The sequence below is a fragment of the Diceros bicornis genome, chromosome 17 (genome assembly GCF_020826845.1).
Source record: "Diceros bicornis minor isolate mBicDic1 chromosome 17, mDicBic1.mat.cur, whole genome shotgun sequence".
NCBI classification, from domain to species: domain Eukaryota; kingdom Metazoa; phylum Chordata; class Mammalia; order Perissodactyla; family Rhinocerotidae; genus Diceros; species Diceros bicornis.
The window spans coordinates 61,414,734-61,440,102 of record NC_080756.1 but is presented as its reverse complement, the minus strand read 5'-3'; the positions used below and the strand labels follow the sequence as shown (position 1 = coordinate 61,440,102).

The following is a 25,369-nucleotide window of genomic DNA, read 5'->3' as shown; positions in this document are numbered from 1 at the left end:
TTCTCCCTGAATTCAAGTCATCGAGGGTTGACGCAGCTGGGACGTCGGCTTGAAACGTACGTTCCAGGAAGTCAACAGGTACATAGGCCGTGCAACTGTACACACTGGCCTGCTGACCCCAGGTCTCTGTCTAGAATCCGGCGGGACCTTGCGCCTCTTCCCTTTGTCCAGGCCCCGCCAGCGCCGCCCTAGCCGCGGCGCCGGGACACGCACGCGGGACTACAACTCCCGAGGTGCCTCGGGCGAGCCAGGCGAGCGCTCCCGGCCGCTGATTGGCGGGGCGGCGGGGCGGCGCGGAGCCGGCCTGTGCACGTGCGCGCGGCGGGGCCGGATGGCTGCGCTCGGCAGCTTCGTGGCGGTCCGCGGGGCGCCCGGGCCTTGGCGGTGGGCTGTCTGCGCAGCCGGGGGACTCCGGGGCCGCCATCCCGGGAGGGGCTATGCTGCGGGCCCGGCGCAGGTGAGGACGCCCGGTTCCGGCAGAGCAGGGTGGGGGTGGGCCGGGAGCCGCGGGGAGGGGCCGCGGCCCGGTTGCTCCGGCATCCCCGACCTCCTGAGAAATGGCCTTGACCTCAAGTGCACCTCCTTGTCTCCAGCACGACTGTCCCCGGCGCGGCCCGCCTCCCCTGGCTCGGGCGACCTGTCGTGCCTTCGGCCTGGGAGGAAGGTCAGTCCAGCTAGACAGTGAACAAAATCCCCGAAGGTGCCCAGAGATTGCTTCTTCCTGCTCTTCGTCCCCAGAGTTCCCTGGTGGTTTCCGTGTTCCCATTTTTCCGGTCAGGGTGTGATTCCCGCACTACCTCTTTGGTTTCCGTGATGAGAACCTTTTGGTTATGATTTTCAACTACGGTACATTTTGAAGAGACCTGGGGGCTCGGATGGGCCCCGCTCCGGGAGCGGCACCTGTAAGCTGGCAGCCCGGAGGTGGATGTGGGTTTCTTGCGGGCCTCGTGCTCTGGTTCCATTCGCTCGTGGCCTGGCGTGTCCCCAGCCGCCAGTCGGCGCACTGTAGGGGAGATTCGCGGGCAGAGGACGAGCGCTGTGCAGGGCCCCTGACTTGTGCCGGGCGTCTGATTCTCTCAGCGCGGGAGGGAGGACTGGCCTGCTGTTTTGGGAAGGAGGCTGAAGCTTGGAGCCACATTTTAAGTACTTTTTTTTTTTTAAGGTCAAGCAGCTGGTAGACGACTGTGCCAGGACTTCAAGCCAGGTAGATCTACAACCCTCACTTTCCCCTGGGCCATTTTTGCCTTGATTCAAAAAGGGGATCATTTTGTCTTCTAAATTGACAATTTCTGTATAATGATATTTTACATTTGTATAATTTTTTCACAGTAACCCTTTGATTATTATTATTTTTTTGTGTGTGTGTGAGGAAGATCAGCCCTGAGCTAACATCTATTGCCAGTCCTCCTCCTTTTTTTTCTCTCCCCAAAGCCCCAGTAGGTAGTTGTATGTCATAGCTGCACATCCTTCTAGTTGCTGTATGTGGGACGTAGCCTCAGCATGGCTTGAGAAGCAGTGCGTCCGTGCACGCCCAGGATCCGAACCAGGGCCGCCAGTACTGGAGCGCGAACACTTAACCGCTAAGCCACGGGGCGGCCCTGATTAATTATTTTTAATTACTTATTTTAAAAAACACACTTTGTGCCAGGCACTATTCTAAGTACTTCACAATTATTAATTCGTATAATTTTCATAACAACTCTGTGAGGTAAGTACTATTGTTATTACCATTTTACAGATGGAGGAACTGAGGCACAGAGAGATTAGGTAACTTGCTCACGGGGACACAGCTGGTAAGTGGCAGAACCTGGAAGCCAGGTGTCAGAGCCCTAACTCCTAACAGCTATGTTATCCTTTTGCAAATGGAGTAGCCAAAATTGAAAGAGTGACTTGGCTAGTATCACAGAGCTAAAAGTGGGCAAGCTGGAAACATGCAATGAGAATATGTTGATAAAAGGACTTTGTAAGCTGTAATGACAAATACACAGAATTATTGCCATTATTTATAACTGTTATATTGACCCTAGCGTTTGCAGGTCCTGAGATATCTGAGTGCTTTTCTGATAAGAGAGAGTAAAAAAAGGAAGAGAGGGGTGTACTATAACATAGAGTTGAAGAGTACTGGCTTTGGAAAGGAACCCTGCCTGTACTGTTTACTGGCTGACCTAAGGCAAATTACTTAGCTTTCTAAGCCTCCGTTTCCCCCTCTATGTAACGGTGCTATTACTTACCTGCAGTGTTTTTGTGAGAATATACGTAGGGTGCTTTGCACAGTGACTGGCACGTAGTAAGTTCTCTCAAATGTGGAAGTGGTTAGAGTCGGTAGACAGTGAAATAGATGGTAGTTGTAATGCTGTTGTTTAGTTTAAAACATATCAACCTTTTACTTAGAGGATCTGGCCTAATACCTAGGACTAGTTAAAAAAAAAATCAAATGATAACAGAAGAAAAATCAGAATAGAGATACAGAAGAGAATGAAAAGAAAAATGAAAAAAAAGGAATAAAAAAAACTATCCCTTTCTCCTTTTCTCTAGGTAACTTCACTGTAAAAAAAAATTAATAGACTTTATTTTTCAGAGCGGTTTTAGGTTTACAGAAACTTGAGCAGAGTTGAGAGAGGTCCCCTATGTGTGCCCTTTTTTTTTTTTTGTGAGGAGATCAGCCCTGTGCTAACATCTGCCAATCCTCCTCTTTTTTTGCTGAGGAAGACTGGCCCTGGGCTAACATCCGTACCCATCTTCCTCCACTTTATAAGGGACGCCGCCACGGCATGGCTTGACAAGCGGTGCGTCGGTGTGCACCCGGGATCCGGACCGGCGACCCCTAGGCCGCCGCAGCGGAGCGCGTGCACTTAACCGCTTGCGCCACCGGGCCGGCCCCTCCCTGTGCCCTTTTGTGAACACCTGCATCGCTGTGGCCCGTTTGTTCCAGTGGATGTGCACCTTCACTTTCCATGTCGCTGGTGCCTGGTTTTCTCTGTACATTCACCTGAGGGTTGGAGCTGGTGATTACTTTCTGTATAGTTAGAGATGAGGGACCCTTAAGGATGTTGCTAACTTGTCCTGAAAACCTTCCTGTCTCCTTAAGTAGCAGAGGCTGTGGGTTCTTATGTCTGAGAGACCAAATCTTGTGACTATTTAAGATATGGACACTAAAACCATTAAAACTGTGGTTGTATTTTGCAGCCATCAGCGTAAATGAGCTGTTTTCCTTTATTTTTTAGCTGTAAGTTTTCAAAAATCCACAGACAGAATATTATGAACCATAGACTCATCTTCCAGATTCAGTAATTACTAACATTTTGCCACACATGCTCTGCTTATCTTCTCCCCCTCTTTTTTTTGTGGCTCTAAGATTTTAAAACAAATCCCTGATTTCTTGTCATTTCAACCCTAAATTCTTCTGTGTGTACCTCTAAGACAAGAAGAACATTTTGAATATAATCATACCTAACAACATTAGTAATTCCTTAACATCACTTAAAATTCTGTCTTTTTAAAAATTTTCCCTGATTGTCTGAAAGTTATGGGTAAATGCATTTTACATTTAAACTTTCAGAACAGAATGCTCTGTGTCCATACAGTACAAGAAGGCAGGCAGACCATGTGCTAGAATGACACAGTCCCTGCCTGCAGGGACCTGCCTCCGAGTGCCCGCCTCTTCCCTTGGGAAGGAAGGGGGTGGTCGGGAAGTGCCTGAGGGGAAGGTCTGTCTCATTTCACCCTGACTCTTGGTCCTTTGGTGGTCAGCGTTCACTCAGCCCTCAGTGAGCACTCACGAGGAGCTAAGCACTGTGTCTGATCTGGGAGTTGAAAGGCAAATCACACCCCCTCTTCCCTTCAGACCACGAGGTGATTCTCTTTGAATAGAAGAAGGTGAAATCTGGGAAAAGCTATGGTTCCTTTCCCCAGGACAAACGCACATAGAGTTAGAAGGGGTTTGTAGGCACCCTGAAATCTCTGTGGGCCCCAGGTTAGGACTCCCATTCTAGTGGGGTTTGTTGAGGAACAGGGAGGGGTTCCGGGGATCTGTGAGGGCCATCGGTGCACGAGTCCATTGAGTACAGAGCAGAACCGGCACTCATGGCGGGCTGGTGGGAGGTGAGGGACCACCTGGTGCCTCCTGGATCCCTTCCTCACTCCGAGGTGCTGCTGTGTGGGCCGCTGCAGAGCTCTGACTTGGCTGCGAGTGCAATCTGAGGCTGGATTTTGAATCCAGTGCTTGTGAACCGGGTCACCTTTGACTAGTTCTCTCTGAATTTGGTTTCTTATTCATCAGTCACATTATGCGGTGAATACATACTGCACACCATGTATAAACAGGCCCTTTTTGCTATAGGTAATGTCACTTGGAGGTAAGGACACTCACCCCCAGAGTGTTGGTACAAAGATTAAATACAAGTACCTTTGTTCCATGTCCAGCTCGGTGCTCAATATAGTCTCCCCGTCTGGGGTGCAGCAGGCTCCGCCTTTGGAGCCAAGAGTTGGAGACACCGTTTGTTCAGGCATTGCCTGCAGGGCACGGGGACTTCACCACTTTCTCTTGCCAGCTCTGTGTGCTGGTGGTCAGAGGTGCTATCTTGTGGGTTGGAGTGGCTTTCCTGCCATTTTCCAGTGTCCCTTCGCACCACCACCTTGGCACTGAAGCTGTCGTTGTCTAAGGCTGGGAGGCTGTGTGGAAGGCAGCACGCAGGAGCTGGGAGACTGCCTCCTGGGGGGTCCTCCCTGTTCAGTGGAGGGGAGAGGGCATCATGACTTTGCAGTCACTCCATTCCCTATTTTACTTGTTCCAGAAACTCATCTCTCAACTTCCTTGACCCCACATCCTCTTGATTTTCCTCCTCACTCTGACTGCTCCTTGCTCTTTTCCAGGTAACTAGCACGTGGCCTGCCCTCAGATGGCGATGTTCTCCCTGGTTCTCGAGGAGCCTCACTTCTGCGCTCACTTTGCTTGTGCTTCTCAGGCTCTCCTCTCCCTTCCCAATTTTCATTGTTCTCTGAGAGCTGACCTTCCAGATTTTCATCTCCAGGACCTTGTATCCAGGGCTGCTATCTCCACTTGCCTGTCTGCAGGTCCAAGGTGGGATGTATCTTCTGCCCTCCCCGATCTCGCAGCTGCTACTGCTCCAGAGTTCCTTGGGTCAGTGAGTGATACCAGCATCCACCCTCCCAGGTTCCCAAACTCAAAAACATGGACATCCCTGTGGTCCCTCCCTCCCTCAGCTCCCGCATCTGATTGTTACCAGGTCCTGGCTGTTCTGCCTCCTGTGTATAATCTGCCCCCTTCCTTCCATTCCCATTGCCACTACCTAGTTAAAGCCACTGCAGTCTCTGTCTTGGATTGCAATTGGTCCCAGCTGGTCCCTTCAGCTTGACTCTCGTCAGTCCACTCAATCCATTCTTCACTCTGCAGCCAAGATTTTTCTACAGCGCAGGTCTGATGATGCCGCTTTCCTGTTTCAAACTCCTTAAACTGACCTAGGAGACCCATGATGGCCAATCCTCTCACTCCCTATGGGTTAGGTACCCCTGATACAGGCTCTCAGAGTCCCTTACTTCCCCTCATCTCTCAGCGTAGCACTCGGTGTAGACTGCCCTGTGGCTGCTTGTTTAATGGTCTTCCTCACTGAACTGGGTATGCAGAGGCCACCTCTCCCTGCTGGGCTGGTCTGGTGCTGATGGGGCTCTCCATAGATATTTGTTACATGAATGCATGTATTTAAGTCTTTCATTGCCTAGCTCAAAATTCTCTTCAGAGAAACTACCTCTGTTTAATTCTGTTTATTTACTCAGTTAAGTACTTAGAATTGAGTTACACTTGGGAGAATGCTGCAGTTTTGATGGGTTTGTGTTTCCTAGACGGGTGGCTTGTTCTTTCTCACCAGCTAAACAATGAGGCGCTGGAGTGAGGTTTGTCTGTGTTTTGGGTGCTTCTCACAGATGGAGCCTGTGCGTAGATAAGGTGCGTGCAGTCAGGATGGCTTGACCTGGTTGGCACCAGCAGAAGAAAAATGGCAAACAGGTTAGGTTGGATTTTTTTGACAATTGAAAAACATTTTGTATGTTGACAGTTTATAAAATAAGAAATGGGTTGAATTTTTAAAAAGAGGGCAGTGTTCAACTTTATAAATCCAAGAAATGCAGATCAAGATGAGATACCATTTTTTTAACTTTTAAGTTAATAAGACATTTGATAATTAATAAACTTTGATACATGTGAAAATCAGTGTTGGCAAGGGTAAAGTGCATTATCGGTGGCCGCGTAAGTTGATACATATTTTTGGAAAACAATTTGTCAGTAGGTGGTACGGTATTAAAATGTTTGTACTCTTGATTTATTACTCCTACTTTTGAGAATCTAGCTTAAGGAAAAATCAGTAATATGGAAAAATCAGGAAGCATGAAGAGATTCTTTATAGCATTATTTGTAGTAGCAAAAATGTAGAGAAACCTAAATGTCCAAAATAGGGGAAATAGAATGTTAGTGGATTATTCCCTCAGAATATTAGTTAGCCAGACATGATGTTTAGGAGGTAGAGCTGTGTGTGTTGATATGGAAAGATAACCAAGAGATACCAACTTAAAAAAGTAACATGGAAAAGAACAATATAATGCCATTGTGTGTTAGTTAAAAGATAAGAAATTTGTATACTATATATCCGTAAGAAGTTTCTGGAAAATATACAAGAAAGGGAATAGCACTGGATGGAAGAAGGAAGCAAGAAACTTAAAAAAGAACTTTTATATCATCTGTAGCAATTGAGTTTTTTTTTTAAACTGTGTATGTTGTTATAATAAAATAAAATTTTAAAAGATGGTTATGAAAGCTGTTGTAACAGATAAAAATGCTTATATGTCAAGCAAAAAGAACAAGATGCGAAACTGCACATATATAGTAGTTACATGACAAACATAAGAATAGAAAAAGAAGAGATGAAAGGAAAATATTAATTGGTTGTGTTAAAGTGTTGGGATTATGTTTTTGAACTTCTCTATTTTCCAGTTTAAAAATTCTTCAGTTATGCAAAAATAATTTTAACAAAATAGTTATATGCTTAAAAATTCATGACAAAGGACTAGTTCCGTGTTATAAATGGATTTGCTTTATCAGAAATCCCCCGTCCTCATTTTCTGTTCGTTCTGACACAGGTTTTCAAGGGCCCTGGGCGACTGAGGATGACGTTGAGCCCTCTTTGTGAGGGTCTTTTCCATCCTCCTCTGCCTCTGGCCCGGGCAGTGCTGGTTCTCTTCTCCCCTCTGTGCAGAGCCCGCCCACCTTTGGTTTCCTGCTGGACATCGATGGAGTGCTGGTGCGGGGCCACAGAGTGATTCCCGCCGCTCAGGAAGCCTTCCGCAGGCTGCTGAACTCCCAGGGGCAGCTGCGGGTGCCCGTGGTCTTTGTCACGAATGCTGGGAACATCTTACAACATGGCAAAGCCCAGGAGCTGTCAGCCCTGCTGGGGTTCAAGGTCAGGAGGCAGCCGGAGACCTGGAAGCCCAGGAACCTGGTTCCCCGGGGAACCCCCACTCCAGCCCTGACCAAGGCTCCTTCCCTGGGCTGGGGCACGGTGTCGGTAAACCCAAAGGCCTGGCCAGTTGGGTCAGTGCAGATCTTCCAACCCTGCTGGGAAAATGCCTTGAAGTTCAAGCCCAGCCTCGTGAGCAGAGCCTCATCAGGAGGGTCATTTTTATGTATGGATACACATTGAGCACAGAAATCCCACCCGTATGTTTGTCAGCTTTAGCCTCCTGTCTTGGTATCCATTTCTTCTGGGCGTCAGGGCTGTGTTGTGCATGGTCAGCCCTGGAAAGCAAGGGTCACATTTGCCTAAATCTCCAGGTGCCAGGTGGGACTCTGCAGTAATAGCCCTTATTTCTCAGAAATGAGATGTACACATCTGAATGAGCACTTCCCCCAAAAGCAGCCCCTCCTCCCCCACCTGCAGCTCCACACTGTGTCCCAGCATTACACATTCTTCTTTGTGAAGGGTGGATTTAGTTTTTGGAAAGAGTCCTTTGGAACCAAGACAGTAAATAAAGTGGCTGATTGGCTGGGTGACACTGCTTGGGGATGAACACAGACAGTAAAGGAATAAAGCTGGTTTCCTTCTCTGGTTTCCGGAAAGAGTTCCAAAAACATTCTGAGTAAAGGCTGCATTGTTGGAATTAGGATAAATGTCAAAAAGCTAAGTCTAAGTAGAATGAAAACAGAAAGTCAAAGTCAGAGGCAGGTTTCTCTGACAGACGAAGAACGTGCCCACAAACCCCCGGTTTCCAGCGGGGGGCCTGAGAAGTGCAGGGGTGTCGGTGAGCTGAGAGAACAGGACTGGTGAGCGGGCAGAACCCACGACTGAGGGCGTTTCCTGCTTTCTTGTTTTGTGTGGCACCCCAAATTAGGTTCTTCTCATACCTGTTTGGGTAGTTTCTAGAAGTGTTGGGTGCCAGAAAAGGCTTCTCCCTCGTCTTTTTCTGGGCAGTTTTTTCCCTTCCTAGGTGAAAGACCCTGCCGCCTATCTCCCCATGACTTTCCCTCGCCTGTCGAGTCCTCCGCTGCTCTCCTCTGTCTCTTGGCTGTCCCTGCAGGTGGAGCCAGACCAGGTTATTCTCTCTCACAGCCCCATGAAGCTCTTCTCACAGTACCACAAGAGGCGGATGCTGGTGTCTGGTCAGGGACCCCTGGTGGAAAATGCACGAGTGTATCCTTTTAGTGCTGCTCACTCTGGTTGAAGAGGAAGGAACTGGGGTTTCGTCCCATGCTGAGGGAGGACTGTAGTGAGGCGTGCTGGACACAAGGTGCCAGGGCTCATGGGATGGGTGGTGGGCTCACAGGAGGGAGGATGGCTCCCAGGTGTGGCCAGTCCTGGTGCCTGGTGGTTTCCAAAAGACAGGCCACATGCCACTGCATCAGAACCTTCTGGGGAGCTTAAAATACAGATTGCCGGGACTTACCCCTGGAGAGTCTGGATTTGCTAGGTCTGGGATAAAATCAGCAATCTGTATTTAAAAAAAGAAGACTAGGTGATTCTGTAATTAGGTTTGGGAACCACTGCTCTAGTGTTCTTCCTTGGGGTGCTCAGTCTAATTACCAGCCGATATTATGTATCTACAGTGAACTCATCTTTCTGGGTTTCTGCACACTCATGAAGCAGAAGACTTGGTTCCTGTTCTCAAGCAGCTTGTTCATTTGCTCATTCCACAAACCTGTGCTAGCACTTCCTGTGTTATCAGCTCTGTGCTGCATGCTCTAAAGGGGGAGGGGGACCAAGAGAAGCAGAGTGGGATTGTGACTTGATCAAGGGGTTTGGACGTGAGGATGCGGGAATAACACCCCCATAAACAGTAGAGGAATATTGAAGATGGCATATGATGGAAGCCTAAGAAGAGCAGTGTAGGTTCTGAGAGTCACAGGTGTTGGGGGAAGGGACTATTTCAGGAGTAGGAACCACCTGTGACTTCATGGAGGGGGCGGCTGTGCCCCAGGAGGGTAAGGTTTCCCATGCAGGGAAAGTAGCTAGGGGGGCTGGAAAGAGGAGGGATGCTGAGGAGCCCTGAAGCCAGAGGTTAGAAGGGGATGGGTGGGGAATAAGAGAATAGGAAGGGTGGTGCCCGGGGTAGGAAACCTCGGAAGTAAACGTGAGAAGTAAGTGAACTTGCTTATGAGGGCAGTGGGGCATTAGTGCAGCTTTTATTGCTGATGGGGTGATCTGACGCAAGCAGTGTTTTTGGGGGATTCATTTTGAGAGTAATCTGAAACCGTGTCCAGTTAAGATTGCAAGTAGCAGTGAGGACAGGAAAATGGAGGCAGGTCTGGGAAAGATAAGGCTGGAGCTGGCTTGCCCCTCCCCAGGTCCTCCCCTTGGCTGAATCCCGTTCATCCTTCGAGATTTAGCTCAAGTCGAACTTCTCTATGACCTTTTGCGCAGCTGCCCCGCCCTTGAGGAGTTGGCTCTTCTGAGCTCCTCAGCACGCAGTGGCAGCACTGTTCACAGGGTGCTGGTTTTGATGGGCTCTGGGCCTGTGGTGAGCTCTGGGAGGACAGATTTCTTGTATGTTCCTGTGCCCTGGGAGTGCCTAGTGTGGGCCCTGGCACCTGGAGTGTGCCCAGTGCCTGCTGGTGCATCGCCCTGGAGGTGTACATCCCCGCTCTGCCTGTGCCGTCAGGGCCCACCTGCCAGCACCTTCAGGATTGGTGTCGGCCTTGCTGGGCTCCATCTGGCGGTTGGGTGGACTGGTTTGATTGGCACTGGGTTGGTTCCCCTCACTTTAAAGGCATCTGCCCCCAGAACTGTCCAGTTTTGCTTCCCTGAACTTGCTCTAGACTGGGCTTCGAGAATGTGGTTACTGTGGACGAGCTGCGGACGGCCTTCCCTGTGCTTGACATGGTGGATCTCCAGCGGCGGCCGAAGACCACAGTAAGAAGCACATCCCAGGGATCTCAGCATTCAGTTCCGTTCTCCTGTCCCCGCATGGCTCCTCTTGCTGACCTGGAGACCCCTCCTGCTTGGAGTTGCATCTTGTGCATGTGTTCTGCACAGCTGCCTCCTTGGAGAGGCACAGCTGGCCAAGGATTTTGTTCCCCAGATATACAAGAATGGCCCAGAGGAGCAACAAGCTCCTAAGGCCCTTCCTTTCTGCATGGTGTGTGATTAGCTGAGAACTCCTTTCAGAGCCCTAGCATCTCCTCCAATTAGTAGTTGATATTTCACCGCCTGGCTTTCCCAGTGTTGGTTGGGAGGCTCATCAGCCTCTGTTAAAGTAATCAGTGCTCTGCTTGATCCTGAAGCATGCTAGAGAGAGTGTCCTTGTGAGAAGCATGTGCTTGTAGAAGTGACTGGCGATTCTGAGAGTCTGCCCGTGTGCCTTTTGGGTTCAGCGCCTATTGGAACCACTGGTTTGATTTCCTGTCTCTCCTATCAGTAGTCACAGGGCCTCTCACTGATCCTCTGGAGTGTGGCTACCCATCTCTTATTGGCCCTTGGCCCTCTTTTTCCTCATGCAAACTCTATATATATCACATAGCCTACATTTTAAGTCAGACCTCTGTCAAAATGTGATGAAATGTGGTTATAAATAGACAGGCTTACTGCTGTTTATGTGGCACGAGCCCTCCTCTGCCAGAGCTTTCCACTTGAATAGCGCACTTCATCGCCTTTGAGAGCTTTCTCTTAGAACTATGCAGATTATGTGGAGAACCAGGATGTCAGAGTTGGAACAGATCTTAGAACGGCTCAGAGACTGAGCCCCACCAGGGAAAGTGACTTACCCCAGGTCCCATGGCTGGTTAGTGCAGAGCCAGGACTGGGGAAGGAATGGACCCCAAGAGGTCGGTGAAGTGAGGGCTCCTGCTTCCTAATCTGACGTCAAGAGAAATGATCCGTCATGCCCGACGGCCCCCTTGTTCTCCACAGGCTCACCTTCATCTTTAGCTCCCTGATTCTAGACTCTTGCTTGGCCCCTATCTCGTCTCCTGTCCCCACTGGAGAAGGACAGCTGACCAGCCCTTCCTCTTGGCTGACCTTTATATGTGGTATCCCTCAGCTGTTCTGTGACCAACCTGGTCATTCTCTCTTCACCTTTCTTCATGAATCTTCCTCAGTCCTATCCGGCTTCTCCTCAGCTTGGGCTAGACCAGGGGCTGGTCTTTGATCTGTCTGGAATGCCTTTTTCCTCCTGCCCTCCTCCCCACCAAAACCAGTGTGTGGTGGTCAGAGGTGGAAAGTGACCGTTGTGCTGATGGCCTCTTCTTTGTCTCTTGGCAGCCCGTTCCAAGGAACGACTTCCCTGCCATTGAAGGTAATGGGGTCTTCTCCTGTGTGGGTGTGGGTCTGGTTGTTCTCTCTCCCTCAGGCCCTCCAGGCTGTTGTAGTGCAGCTGTTGCCTGCAGACTGGTAGAGTGACTGGGGGCGTTGGTCATCAGGTCACCTGGGTTCTGGTCTCAGACCTGCCACTCACTACCTCTGAGACATTTGTTATTAATCTTTCCTACTCCATATCACTTGCGTGATTATTCCAGAGAAATTGTAAGCTTAGAAAATCTTAGAGTGGAAAGGTACCTAGGGGTAATCTAGTCCAGTGTTTGTCAACCCTCTTAATCCCAGTTCTCCCCTCATATAAGAAAAAATACCGTAATGTCCCCTTTACTACCCTGAAATGTGATTCATAGATAATATAACTTTCCTATACACATATATTAAAAATTAATTAGTTCAGTATAAAGCCCTAACTGTAATAGGGAAAAATGAAAGGAAACATTTTTAGTAAGGTAATATGTATTTCAATATGTAATAATTACCAAGAAGACATAAGGAAGTAGTAAAATGATTGCAAACATAGAGCCACCATGAGTGTTACAGCTACAAATGCAGACTGATGTAAGTGTGTTTATAGGTGTGTTAGAGGGGTGTTTTATTGGTGAGTCAGAAATTTGAGGCAGCATTGTTATTGGTGAAGTGATTTTCCAAAATAGGGAACCACTCTTAATAAAGTTTTGAAAAAATAAAGTACAGTCTTCTCTTAGTTGATAGTTGCGTTTTTGGAAAAATCAATGTTTATTAAAACTTGTACCCCAAATCCTTTGTGTTTACATGTAGAATGGAATTAGAGTTTAGGTTCAAGTAATTATCAACAGGTTATTCACCTGTGTGAATGTCGGATGGGACACTGGGATGGTAATAGGATGGGGGAAAGTTTTTGATTGTGCAGGACTGTCCTGAGCATGTTGCATCCCCTGCCTACAGCCCTCACCCACTTTTAGTCATTGTGACAGTTAAAATCCGTCCTGCAGTTTCTAGGCCACCTCCCTAGGGGGCAGTGCTGCCCATTGACAACCAGGTCTGATGCGGTTCACTGGTCTTGTAGCTGACATCAGCAGCTTCCGTTTGTTGAGCGCCGGGTCCAGCATGGTTAAGTGCTTTATGTATTATATCTCATTTTTATCCTCATAATAGTAGTAGGTGTCGTTGTTATGTAGTTGAGGGCGCTGAGCCTTAGAGAAGGTAAGTAAGTTGCCCACAATCGTAGAGGAAAATTGGCAGAGTCAGGCTTGGAGTTCAGGTCTCTGTCCCTCCAGGTCCCCCTCTTCTAGCCGTTAGGTTTGCTGGCCTTGGGGTTCAGAGAGAAGTGGCTGCAGAAGGTGGGCCCTTTGCCGAGTCCCTGTGGGGTGAGGTGTGGAGAGAGCAACAGTCAGCAGGAGGAAGTGGGCCTAGATTGCCGCTGCCTTTTATTGGCCTCTGTGAAGTACCCATGGACACAGTGAAGATGGGCGCCCTTGGGAACTCCTTCCTCAGCCCTGGGCCTCGGTCACCAGGGTCAGTGGGTGAGGGGCTCTTTCAAGGCTGGTTCAGGGAACCGTGCCCCTGCCAGGGTGAGTGCCCACGGCGGGAGAGCTTCTGGTTGGGTGGCACCCTCTGGCCTCAGCCGGCCTCCTGAGGGCCTTCTGTTCACCTGCCGGCCATGGAGGGCAGGCTCAGAGCCCTGCAACCCTCATCAGCGTGCCTTTGCTCTTTAAAGGGGTGCTCCTCCTTGGGGAGCCAGTCCGCTGGGAGACAAGCCTGCAGCTGATCATGGATGTCCTTCTCAGCAATGGGAACCCCGGGACTGGTCTGGCGACGGCCCCCTATCCCCATCTCCCTGTCCTGGCCAGCAACATGGATCTCCTTTGGATGGCTGAAGCCAAGATGCCGAGGTGAGGATACAGAGTCCCGGCCTTGACCCTGGTGTCTCCCTTCCAGCTGCTGCCGGGGCCGTCCTGCTGACAGTTCCCACCGTCGTTCTGATACTTGGGGTGGTCAGATCCCTGCCTGGGGGCTCCCTGCGGTTGCCACAGAAACTTGGCCTTCTGGGAGGGGTTGCAAGGATCCCTTCACATTTTAATGGTGAAACAAAAACTACAGCTTACTGAGCACGGAAGATATGTCGAGATGATCTTGAACACATGACCCTTGCCCTCCAGAGTCTTAACAGATCGTGCTCTTTCTGACCAGCGGCACCTGGACGGACGCTGGGCAGTTGCTGGGGTGTACCCGTGGGGATGGCTCGGCCGCGCCGCCTCCTCCCGCTGGAGCGTGGTCCTTTCACGTCTTCATGTCCTGTGGCACATAAGGTGTGGGGCAGGGGAAGCAGGAGTTATTCTGAGGTTTCGGGGCCGGGACAGTGAGACCCAGTGGGTAAGTGACTTCCTCCCAGGCACACGTGTGTGGAGCAGGCCCGCACTCCTGCGCGGTGGTGCAGATGTCATCTGTCTGATCCTTTCCTGAGGCCGAGCACAGTAGAGGCAGCCCTTTCTCTGGCCCTTGAGGTGCCCACCTGGAAGGGCAGCTGACAGCTGCTGTGGACCGTTTGGCTGCTCTTATCTGCAAGGCCAAAGTCGAGGGTTTTCTCTCCCTGCCACCGACTCACGGTGAGCTGTGTGAGTGGTCCATCGGCAGGGGCAGCAGGGCTGAATTCCACCTGAAGTCACATGACTCAGCAGCCCCAACGAGATGAGGTGACGGGGTTCTCCCTTGTTACTTTCAAAGTGTATTTCTGCAGCTTGAGGTTAGGTATTTTCTCTGAAGTATCCTGGAGTTAGGGTATGCTGACACCAGGTGGGAGGGGTTTGGTTATATAGGCTGTGAACTGAATAGCAAGGGGTAAATTTCTATTTATAAACCAGATTTGAGATTAATTTTTTATTCAATAATTTAAAAATTGAAAATAGAATTTGGTAAGTGACACTGAAATATTACTTTAATGTACTGTGCAGTATCAGTTAGCGTTTGGTTGAGCAGCAAGGAATGAAAACCCAAAACAAAAGTATCTTATACAAGATAGAAGTGTATTTCTTTCTCCTGTAAAAAAGTCTTGGGTAGGCAGTCCAGGGTTTGTATGGAGGCCCACCTGTCAGGCACACAGGCATATTCTGGCTTCCTGCTGTGCAATCCTTAGCTCTTCACTGCATAATCCAAAATGACTGCCCAAACTCCAGCCATCATATCAGCATTCCAGGCTGCAGGAAGGAGTAGGAGAGGGTGGATAAGAGCACCCCTTCCCAATTATAAGGGTACTTCCTAGAAGCTTAGCCCAGCACTTCTGGTTTCATTGACTCTTTGGCTGTAGCTTAGTCACATGGCCACACTCTTAGCTGCAATGGAGGCACGGCAATGTGCTTTTGACACCTGGGAGCAATATACTCTGCTGAAAACGGGCTCGAAGGAAGAAAAGGAGAATGGCAACCAGTAGTCTGCCACAAATCTAAAGCAGAACTTAAACTCTGGTTTGTGTCCGACTGCCAGTGCTAATACCAGCTCTACCACCTTGGGCAAGGTGCTTAATGTCGCCATGCCTCAGTGTCCTCACTGGTAAAATGAGGATGGTGATAGCTCTCTCATAGGGTGTTTCTGAGAGTTAAGTGTGAGGTGCCATCGCCAGTGCTAGATCAGTGCCCGAGAAATGTTATTAGATAAAAGCAGGTCATAAATGTAGTTACTTCTTACTAGAAGTAATTTCACTTTGACCTGTCCCCACCAGGGCCCTGGAGTGACAGCTAGTGTGCAGGGTACTGCTTAGAGAACGGCAGGTGGCCTGGAGGAGCCTAGTGGGGGCAGGCTTGAGTTGCTGAGCTCTCTTCTCTGGCAGGTTTGGCCACGGCACCTTTCTGCTGTGCCTGGAAACCATTTACCGGAAAATGACGGGCAAAGAGCTGAGATATGAGGGCCTGATGGGCAAACCCAGCATCCTCACTTACCAGTATGCGGAGGAGCTGATCAGGCAGCAGGCTGAGAGGCGGGGCTGGGCCGCCCCCATCCAGAATCTCTATGCTGTAGGGTAAGCTCTGCTCTACCTCCTCGTCCTTCCCTTCCTCCCTGCCCACCCGCCTCCCTCGCATCCCCACGTCTAATGCACACCTCTCCCCACAGCTGTCCTCTGCTCTCCCTGCCTTGCAACGCTGAACTTGGGTTTTCTCCTCTCTCCTTTTCCAATGTGGCTGCCCCTGCCAGTGATAACCCTATGTCTGATGTCTACGGTGCCAACCTGTTCCACCAGTACCTGCAGATGGCGAAGCAAGGTGGGGCACAGGAGCTGGTGGTCGGCGGCCTGTGGAGGCAGCGTCCCTCAGCCACCCAGAGCTGCGCCTCCATCCTGGTGTGCACGGGCGTGTACAGTCCCGAGACCCTGGCGCCTACCGAGCCTGCCGAGGGGGGAGAAGAGCCACCCTTCCATGGGCACCGGGACTTCTGCTTCAGTCCAGGGCTCATGGAGGCATCCCACATTGTGAATGACGTGGACGAGGCTGTGCAGCTGGTTTTCCACAAGGAGGGCTGGGCTTTATAGTGAGGGCCGGGCATTGGAGGCCAGGGGGCAGGAGGGAGCCTGGAGCTCTAGGGGGTCCTGTTGGCTGGCTCTGGCCCAGATCACTGGGCATCAAGTCAGGGCCTGCTCCTGTGACACTCTTCTTGGTGCCCCACAGTGTGATATTACTGGTCACTTGGAAGAAGACAGTGGCTTTTTTTCTGCTGGTCAGTTGCCACAGAATTGTATCTTGGGTAGCATTTTGGGTAGAACTATCAGGATTTTTTGGGCCTAATTCCTTTCTGCCTCTCCTGGCACTCTGACCTCAGGCTAGTCCCTTTACCTGTGTGCCTCAGTTTCCTCATTATTTCGGTAGGGACTTCTGAAAAATGGGGAGGTGGTGGAAAGGGGAATAATGTGGAAATTTCTGCAGGGCCTCTGCCCACATTGAAGGAACCACTGCATGCCAGCAAGGAGTGTATAACACTCAGATACCACTTCTTATTGTATTTTAGCTTATTGCCCAGAGACTTTGGGCCTTATTTTTTTTAATTAAAATAATCATAATAAATATTCATTATACTGTCTCTTGTGAAGCTCTATCTGGAATGTACTAGAAAGTCCTGTGGGGGAAGGATTGTGGGTGACCTTGAGGCAGAGAGATTGGTGGCATTTCACTCCCAAAGGTGCTGACGTCTCCTTTCCAACTGCTGTTCTCCCTCCACCCCCAAACCACCTGCAGGCTGGGCTGCGAGGCCCCAGTCTGTCTAGGAATGAGTTATGCCAGGCTTTGGCAAGTTCTTAGCAACTTCCCTGATGTGGAAAAGAAAAAGGGTCTTATTTATGGTTTGTTCTAAAGGAAAGAGCTTTTCCTACAGTGATTCTGGAAAGTATGTGTTTCTTATATTCCTCCCTCTAGGAGTAATCCAGTTCCATTTTTCCATGGTCTGTCACCTGTGACCTCATGTTTGCCAGATGCCCTGTCACTTCTCGTCCTCATCTCGCTCCGACAATTGTTTGCATTTGACGCAAGCTGATTACTCCCTCTCCTCTTCTTAAAACACTCTGTACTATGGCTATATCTTACCGACCTCTTGACACCTCTGTGTGGATGCCTGGTCGTCATCTAGAGGGGAGGAAACATAGGAGATTGAGAAAGAGCAGCCAGCGAAACAGGACAGGGATCGAGAGCTAGTGTCCTGGAAGCTGACTGAACGTGTTTCATGAAGGAGGGGTGATGCACTGTGCTCACTCCATACGTATCAGAGCTCAACCGTGTCTAAAACCAGATGCAGCTGGTTCTCCGCCTCCAGCAACCCAAGTAATCTGGGTGCTCCTGTAGTCCTCCTCACTTCAGACAGTAGCACTCCTTCTCTCTCGTTGTTTAGGCTGAAGGCTTGGCCTCATCCTTGTCCTCTCTTTCTCTTATTTCCCATGTCCAGTCCATCAGCAGATCCCATCAGCTTTGCCTTCAGAATGTATCAGACTATGGGCACTCCAGCCTTCAACACCACGCTGGTCTAGGCCGCTGGAATCTCTTGCCTGGATTGTTGCAGCAGCCTCATCTCTGGCCTTCCTGCCACATCTCTTTTTTTGTCCCTCCCTAATATTCTCCACTCAGTGGCCCAGAAGTCAGATCACACGTTTGATCTATTCTGATTTAAAACCCTCCTGTGACTTCTTGTCTCACTCAGAGTAAAAGCCACGGTTCCTGACCACAGCACAGATGCCTCTGCATCCTGTTCCACCAGGGCTTCTGGGACCTCACCCACCCCTTCCCCTTCAGTCATTTCACACCAGCCGCTCTGGTTCTCTTGCCAGTCCACCATATGCTCCTCCTCGGGGCCTCTGCACTTGCATTCCCTCTGCCTTCCGATATCCACAGGACTTGCTCCATCCCTTCTTTTTCCTTTCCCCATCACTTGTAAAGGTCTGGTGCATATGTCACTTCAAAGAGAATCCCTCAGCTTCCTATAAAAAATAGCACTCTCTGTGCCTCTTATCCTGCTTAATTGTTTCCATAGTCCTTTTCACCTCGTGACCTATAAATATAGGTCACTTCCTTACTCTATGTCTTCTACTAAAATATGAGCTCCATGGGCTTTGTCCGTATTGGTTCACGCGAAGCCCCACACCTACAAGCCTGGCACATGGCAGGGTTGCAAACCTCCTGTAGGGTCCTTAGAGACAAACATGGCCTTCTTTTCTTTCTTCTCCTTTGGGGAGTATGGCAAAAGTGAAAAGACACAAAGGGTCTCGGAGTCAGACCGACCTGGAATCGAATCCCAGCTCTGTCATTCACTAGCTGTGTGGCCTTGGGCAGTTTCCTTCACTTCTCCAAGCTTCTGTTTTCTCGTCTGTGAAATTGACGTTGGCAATGTGTATTTCATAAATGTGCTATTTTAAGTGCAGTACTGTTTCATTTAGGATTTTGTTCAGCTGTTTATCACAGAAATCGGACTATAGTGGCTGAACAGATAGGTGGTTATCTTTCTAAGTAACAGAAAGTTCAGAGGTAGGCATTTCAGACTATGGAAGCAGCTCTAGGGTGTCGTCAAGGACGCAGGCCCTTGTCCACCCACCTTCCTTAGCCTGTACGTTTGTCCACTTGCAAGACGGCTCCGTTACCCTGTCCGGCCTTGCATCCACATTCTAAGGAGGAAGGAGGAAAGGGCAAAGACAAAGCCAGTGGAGCTGGACTCCCTTTAAAGAACTTTCCCAAAAGTTCCACTTTAGGCCTTCCAGTTCTCTTTGGTGGACTACAGCTGGGTTACACGGCGGGAGGCAGGGACAGGGCACATCATTGCTCAGACAGAATCAGGGTCTGTTTGTGAGGAAGACTAGTGGAATGGATGTTGGGCACCTAGCAGTACAACTCCAGCTCCTGGGACTCGGAAGGCATTGACTACAATTCTCTCTTCAAGTGCTCTGAGGAAGTGGGTGAAGCCCTGGCCTCGGAGGCCCCTTGTCTGTCATCTGAGCAGCTGGGCTGGCTAACAGTCTTGCTAGCTCACATCTGCGGATCAGTTAAGCTTTTCAAACCTAACCTGACCAAAGCATTTTAAAGCAGACATCATCTGTCCATACTTTGTTGGAGCCTCACAAAGCCCCTAAGGGAGAGAGACAATTCTCTTCTCTCCCGTTTTTATCAATGAAGGCACCCAGGCAGAGACCATTCATTCATTATTTCATTTCAGAAACATTTATTGAAGATCTGCTAGGGGCCCAGCACCATTCTAGGTGCCATAGCAGTGACTGTCATTGGCAACAGTACCTGCCCCCGTGGACTTCACCTTTTAGTGACGATGTGTCCAAAGTCGGTTAGGAAATGGAGGGGCTGGGCCTAGAGTTGGGTTTCCTAACTCTGAGCCCAGTATTCTCCCCATGACATGCACCAAAGACACAACCCCCCCCCCCTCCGCCCCCATCCAGCCCACTGCCCTTCCTCCAAGCACTGCGTTACATCCCGGAGTAGCTGCTGTTGTGGACACAGCCCAGATGGGCTCGCCTTGGGCCAGATGGGTCCAGTTACCAAATGGAATGACAGGTGAGAGCAGAAGTGAGTTGGAAAATAAAGCCAAGTGTGGCTACACAAGGAGGAACCTTGCCAGCGTGGAGAATACTTAGCTCCAGATTGAAGAGACAGAGTGACAGCAGCTCTGTGTCTGTCTGCCTCTGGCTCTGTCCCTTTGGCTAGCAGTCATTCTGGCTCTGTGGCCCCTCTCTCCCTTTCTTACATGTTTGAATTTCCTAAAGATACTGCAAGCTATTCCAGACTGGGTGCAGAGAGCACGTATATGGCAACGTTACTCATGCAAATCTATGTTGGAGAGCAGGGCCAGCCTCTCAGCTCCGGTGCCAGTCTTATTCCTTAGGGGCTTTGTCTAAACCGTGGAACCAAAACTCGCAACCAACTGCGTCATTTGCTCAGCCTCAAACTGAATGAAGATGTTACCTTTTTGGTTTCGTTGGAGCCAAGTGAATACAAAACAAATAAGACTTTGTAAGTCAATTTGAACAGGAAGTAAGCACGTATTTATAATAAAATTATTAACCTGGAACAAAACTATACCGTCAGGTGTTCACGTTGAGCAGATAGAGTCACCTTGGGTCTCCTTAGTCATTACCTTGGAGTTGGACACAGGGGCACTTCCTCGGTGTTCCCCTCCGGGACAGCAGCTTCTGGCCTCCTGAGGACACCTCTCGGCTACCTGAGGAGGTGCAGTGAGCAAGCTGGTAATCAGGATTGCAGCAGAGCTAGGGTTGCTGTAGCAACCGGATGCTGCCTTGAGGGTGGAATTTTAAAATATCTCAGCTATAATAGTTGTGTTTTTTTCCAATCACTGTCAGTTCCCCAGTGCTGCGTGGTGCTGCTGAGGCTGGCCATGCCAGGACGCCTGTTTCTCTGCCTGGGGCTCTTGGCAGCTTCTCCGGGGGTTGGAGGTGGGAGGATTGTCTCAGGGTGTGAACTACTGGGAAGCTGACAGGGCTTCAGCGTTGCCTTCCAGGCTCCTCCAGCTCTTGGTTCCAAAAGCCTTATGTCATTTTCTCTTTTTTGGGAGGCAGAGAAGAGGGGTTTAGCTTGAAACTCTTCCTGCCCCTCCTCCCACTCTGACTTGAGCCTTCTGGCTTACATTCTACCAGAGCAGCCTTAGCATTCCCGGGACCTCTCTGGAGAGGGGAGGGTGTGTCCCTTCTTGTCTGCTTTTTCCTTTGGTCTTTCTAACTTTTTCTTTTGGCTTCATTTCTTCACTCATCCAAAGACTGTTGAGCATCTCCTAAGCCCCGGGGTAGGAAAAGAGAAACTGCTTTTGTCTTGGAGGAGTTCGTCACTGTCTTGACCCTGAACTTGGCCCTATCAGATTTCAAACATTTTTATAAAGTTACAGTAATTAAGACAGTGTTGTATTGGCAGGGGCAGGGATACAAACGTATGGGACAAAACAGCACTCAGAAATACATAGATGAAATATATGAAAATGTGGCTTAACAAAATAAATATTTATTTCTTGCCTATTTCATAGTCTGATAGGGGCTAGGTGGCTGTTCTTGGCCTTTTCTCTCCATCCGGGACTCAGGGATCCAGGCATCTTCCATTTTGTGATGTGTCATCTTCAACACATGGTTTCGAAGTCTTGGCGGAAGACGAGAGAGGATGGGTGACTGAAGGGATTTATGGCCAGTCCTGATAGTGGTGTATATCACTTCTGTCCATATCCATTGGCCAGGCACATGGTCCCAGTGCAACTCCCAAGAGGATGGGAATTGTGGTCTTCCTCTGTACCTGGAAAAAGGAAACGGGATCAGTCGGCATCTAGCCTCTCTCTGTTGCCATATTACTGTTTACTAGGATAAAGAAATTCCGTTTTGCTTAGTTTTTGTTTAAATTCATGAATAAATGTTGAAAGTTGTTTCTCTATATTTATTGAGTTGATCATAAATGTTTTTCTCCTTTAACCTGTTAATGTGGTAAATTACCTTAACAGATTTTTTTTCATCTTTAACTCTGCCTTTCATTCCTGTGATAAAGCCTAATTGGTTATGTTGCATTTTGTTGGCAGCTACTAGCTAGTATTTTGTTTAGGAGCTCTTTATCTATGTTCATAAATGAGATTGGCTTATATATTTTAACTTTTTTCTATGACTTTGTCTGGTTTTAATATCACTTATATTAGCCTCATAAAATAAATGGTGACTCACTTCATCTTTTCCTATTTTCTGGAACAGTTTGTTTAAAATCAGATTATCAGTTCCTTGAATATTGGTGGAACACACAAAACCATCTGAACCTGGTAAATTTTGTTGGGGAGACTTTTAATTACTGATTCAATTTCTTTAATAGTTATATGTATATTCATATTTTTCTACTTCTGACTGTTTAGGAAAGCCATATTTTTCTAGGGAATGTTCTGTTTTTCTCTAAGTTTTCAAATACATTGGTGTAACATTGTTCATAAATTCTTATCGTTAAAAATCGGTATTGTTTCTGAAGTTAATCTCTTTTCATTCTTAATATTGATTATTTATGCTTTCTCCCTTTTTTCCTTAATAAATCATGCCAGATATTTGTGTATTTATATGTCAATTTTTATTATTTCTGTTCTTATCTTTAATATTTCCTTTTGTATGTTTTCATTGCATTTACTCTGTTGTTCTTTCTCCAACTTATTAATTTGGGTGCTTAGTTTATTAATTTTTTTGTCTTTCTGCTTTTGTAACATAAACACTTAAGGCTATAAATTTTCCTCTAAGTTTTGCTTTGGCTGTATCCCATTCATTTTGACAAGTGGTATTGTCATGATCATTTAGTTCTAAATATTTTCTACTTTTTGCATGAGTTATTTGGAAGATGTTTTGAAATTTCCAAATGTTTAGGGAGTGGTTGGTTATCTTTCTGTTAGTGTATTCTAATCTAATTGCTTTGAGGTCAAGGAATACGGTCTGTACATGGTCAGGTTTTGTAAATATTGCACATATATTTGTAAACTATGTGTAGTGTCTAATTTTGGAGGGTACAGAGTTCTATATTCAGCCATTAGATCAAGCTTGTTAATGATATGGTTAAACTTATATATATATATTTACCAGTCTTTTATCTGTTTGATCTGTCAATTACTAAGAGACGTGTTTACATCCCCCATTATAATTAGGTATTTGCCAATGTCTCATTATAATATTATCCATTTTGCTTTATATATTTTGAGGCTATGTTATTGTGTACATATGAATTCATAATTATGGTGTCTTTCTGGAACTTGGTCCTTTTATAGCAGCAAATACTTATATGGGACCATGTGCCAAGCATTTTCTAAGTGCTCTTAATATATGAATCCATTTGCCCCTCATAACAGCTCTATGAAGTAGGTACTATTATCCCCATTTTACAGATGAGAAAATTGAGGACAGAGATATTAAGTAACTTCCCCAAGGTCACCCAGCTTCTAAGTGGTGGAATCAGGATTTGAACCCAGGTAGTCTGGCTCTAGAGTGTGTGCCCTTAACTACTATGCTATACTCTCTCTTTTATCATTATATGGTGAAATTCTTTATCCCTAATAATTTTCTTGGGCATGAAGTTTATTTTTTTCTACAATTAATATACCCAGGCCAGCTTTATTTTAGTTAATATTTTCCTCATTTATTTATATAAATACTTTAAAAAATATATGTAATATATATGTAAAAAAATATACATATATTTTTTTTCTTAAGACTTTTACTTTCAATGTCTTTATATTTTAGGGATATTTCTTGTAAAAGCATATAGCTGGGAATTTTTTAAAAATCTAATCGGATAATCTCTGTTATTTAATAGGACATTTATTGTGGTTACTGGTATATTTAGCTTTTTTTTTTTTTTTTTTTTTTTTTTTAAGCCATCCATTGCATTCTGGCTTCTATTATTTCTGATGAGAAGTCTGTTGTCAATCTAACTGTTGTTCTTTCTAATTTGTTTTTACTGCTGGTTTCTCTTAAGATCTTTTCCTTGTTTAGATGTTCTGCAGTTTCACAGCAAAGGGCCTAGGAACATGTTTATTTTTATTCATACTGTTTAGGATTCATTGCAGTTCCTAAATCTGTGGATTGGAGAAGTTCTTTTGCCAATTTTGGAAAATTATCAGCCAAAATTTCTTTATTGTCTTTTCCCCATTCTTTCTAGTTTCTCCTTCTGAAACTTCTATTGGGCATATATTGGATCTTCCCAATTCATCCACCATGTCTTTTCATCTCTCTTTTATATGTTCCAATCTCTAGCTCTCTGTACTGCATTCTAGAGAAGTTCTTCAGATAGATTATTAAATTTACTAATTCTCTTCAGTTGTGTCTACTTTGCTCTGTAATCTATTACATTTTTTTAAATGACTATATATTTGAAATCTGAAGTTCTTTTATTTAATTTTCCTTTTTTGTATTAAGTAAGTTTTTCCAGTGTGACATTTAATTCCTTTAACAATTTTTAAACTATTTTTGAGTTTTTTTCTTAGTGGTTGCTCTAGGGCTTCTAATCTTAGCTTATAAGAATCTGCTTCAGATTTACATCAATTTAATTCAAGTGAGATATAGAAACTATACTTCTATATAATTCTATTCCCTTTTTCCCTTTTTAGTGCTATTATTCTTACACATATTAATTTCTATATATGTTACAAACCCAACAATACATTGTTATAATTATTACATATAATTTTATGTCATTTAAAGAAGCTGAGAGTAGAAGGGAGAGAAAGTATGTATTTATAAAGTTTTTCACATTAAACTTCTTATTTACCATTTCTGGTTCTTTTAATTTTTGAGCATTCAAATTACCATCTTATGTCAGATCCTTGCTTTCATACAGCTTTGCTCCCACCCACCTCCTTTGTGCTGTTATTGTCAAATATATTTCTATATGTTAAAATCCCAACAATACAATTATAATCATATGGTTTTATGCAATTGCTTTTTATTAAGACAAAATTTTTTTTTTCTCCACAAAACCCCCATACATGGTTGTATATTCTAGTTTTAAGTCCTCTAGTTCTTCTATGTGAGCTGCTGCCACAGCATGGCTACTGACAGACAAGTGGTGTGGTTCTGTGCCAGGGAACCAAACCTGAATCACCAAAGCAGAGAGTGCTGAACTTTAACCACTAGGTCATCAGGGCTGGCTCCCATTTGGTTTATTATTATTATTATAATTTCTATCTCTTTATAGATATTCTCTATTTGATGGGACATCATCATCATGCTTTCCTTTAATTCTTTAAGCACAGTTTCCTTTAGTTCTTTGAACATATTTATAATAGCTGCTTTGAAGTCTTTGTCTGCTAAATCTAATATCTGGGCCCCTCAAAGGCAGCTTCTGTTGTCTGGCTTTCTTTCCCTGTCTATGGGTCACACTTTCCTATTTTTTTATATGTCTTATAATTTTTTGTTGAAAACTGGATATTTAAGATAATATATTGTAGCAACTCTGGAAACTGATCGTGATCCCTCATTGCCACCCCAGGAATTTTTGTTTTTGGTGTTTGCTTTGTTGTTGTTGTTGTTCTTTAGTGATATGGCCGGACGAATTCAGTGAAGGCTATTTTTCCTATAGTATGAAGCCTCTGATGTCACT

General features: G+C 46.8%; 1 protein-coding gene across 2 annotated transcripts; it reads left to right on the top strand.

The window, feature by feature from the left end:
- The first annotated feature begins 319 nt into the window (after window positions 1–319).
- HDHD5 (haloacid dehalogenase like hydrolase domain containing 5) lies at window positions 320–16,856 on the top strand. 2 transcript variants are annotated; one of them, XM_058559135.1, is made up of 9 exons: window positions 320–457; window positions 1,163–1,204; window positions 7,266–7,469; window positions 8,584–8,696; window positions 10,319–10,412; window positions 11,760–11,793; window positions 13,510–13,684; window positions 15,616–15,804; window positions 15,978–16,856. In XM_058559135.1, exons 1-9 carry the CDS (start codon window positions 332–334, stop codon window positions 16,309–16,311), a joined length of 1,311 nt encoding a protein of 436 aa, XP_058415118.1. In that variant the 5' UTR covers window positions 320–331; the 3' UTR covers window positions 16,312–16,856. The 2 variants fall into 2 exon arrangements, with proteins under 2 accessions (XP_058415118.1, XP_058415119.1); XM_058559136.1 differs by lacking the exon at window positions 1,163–1,204.
- Window positions 16,857–25,369: the final 8,513 nt, after the last annotated feature.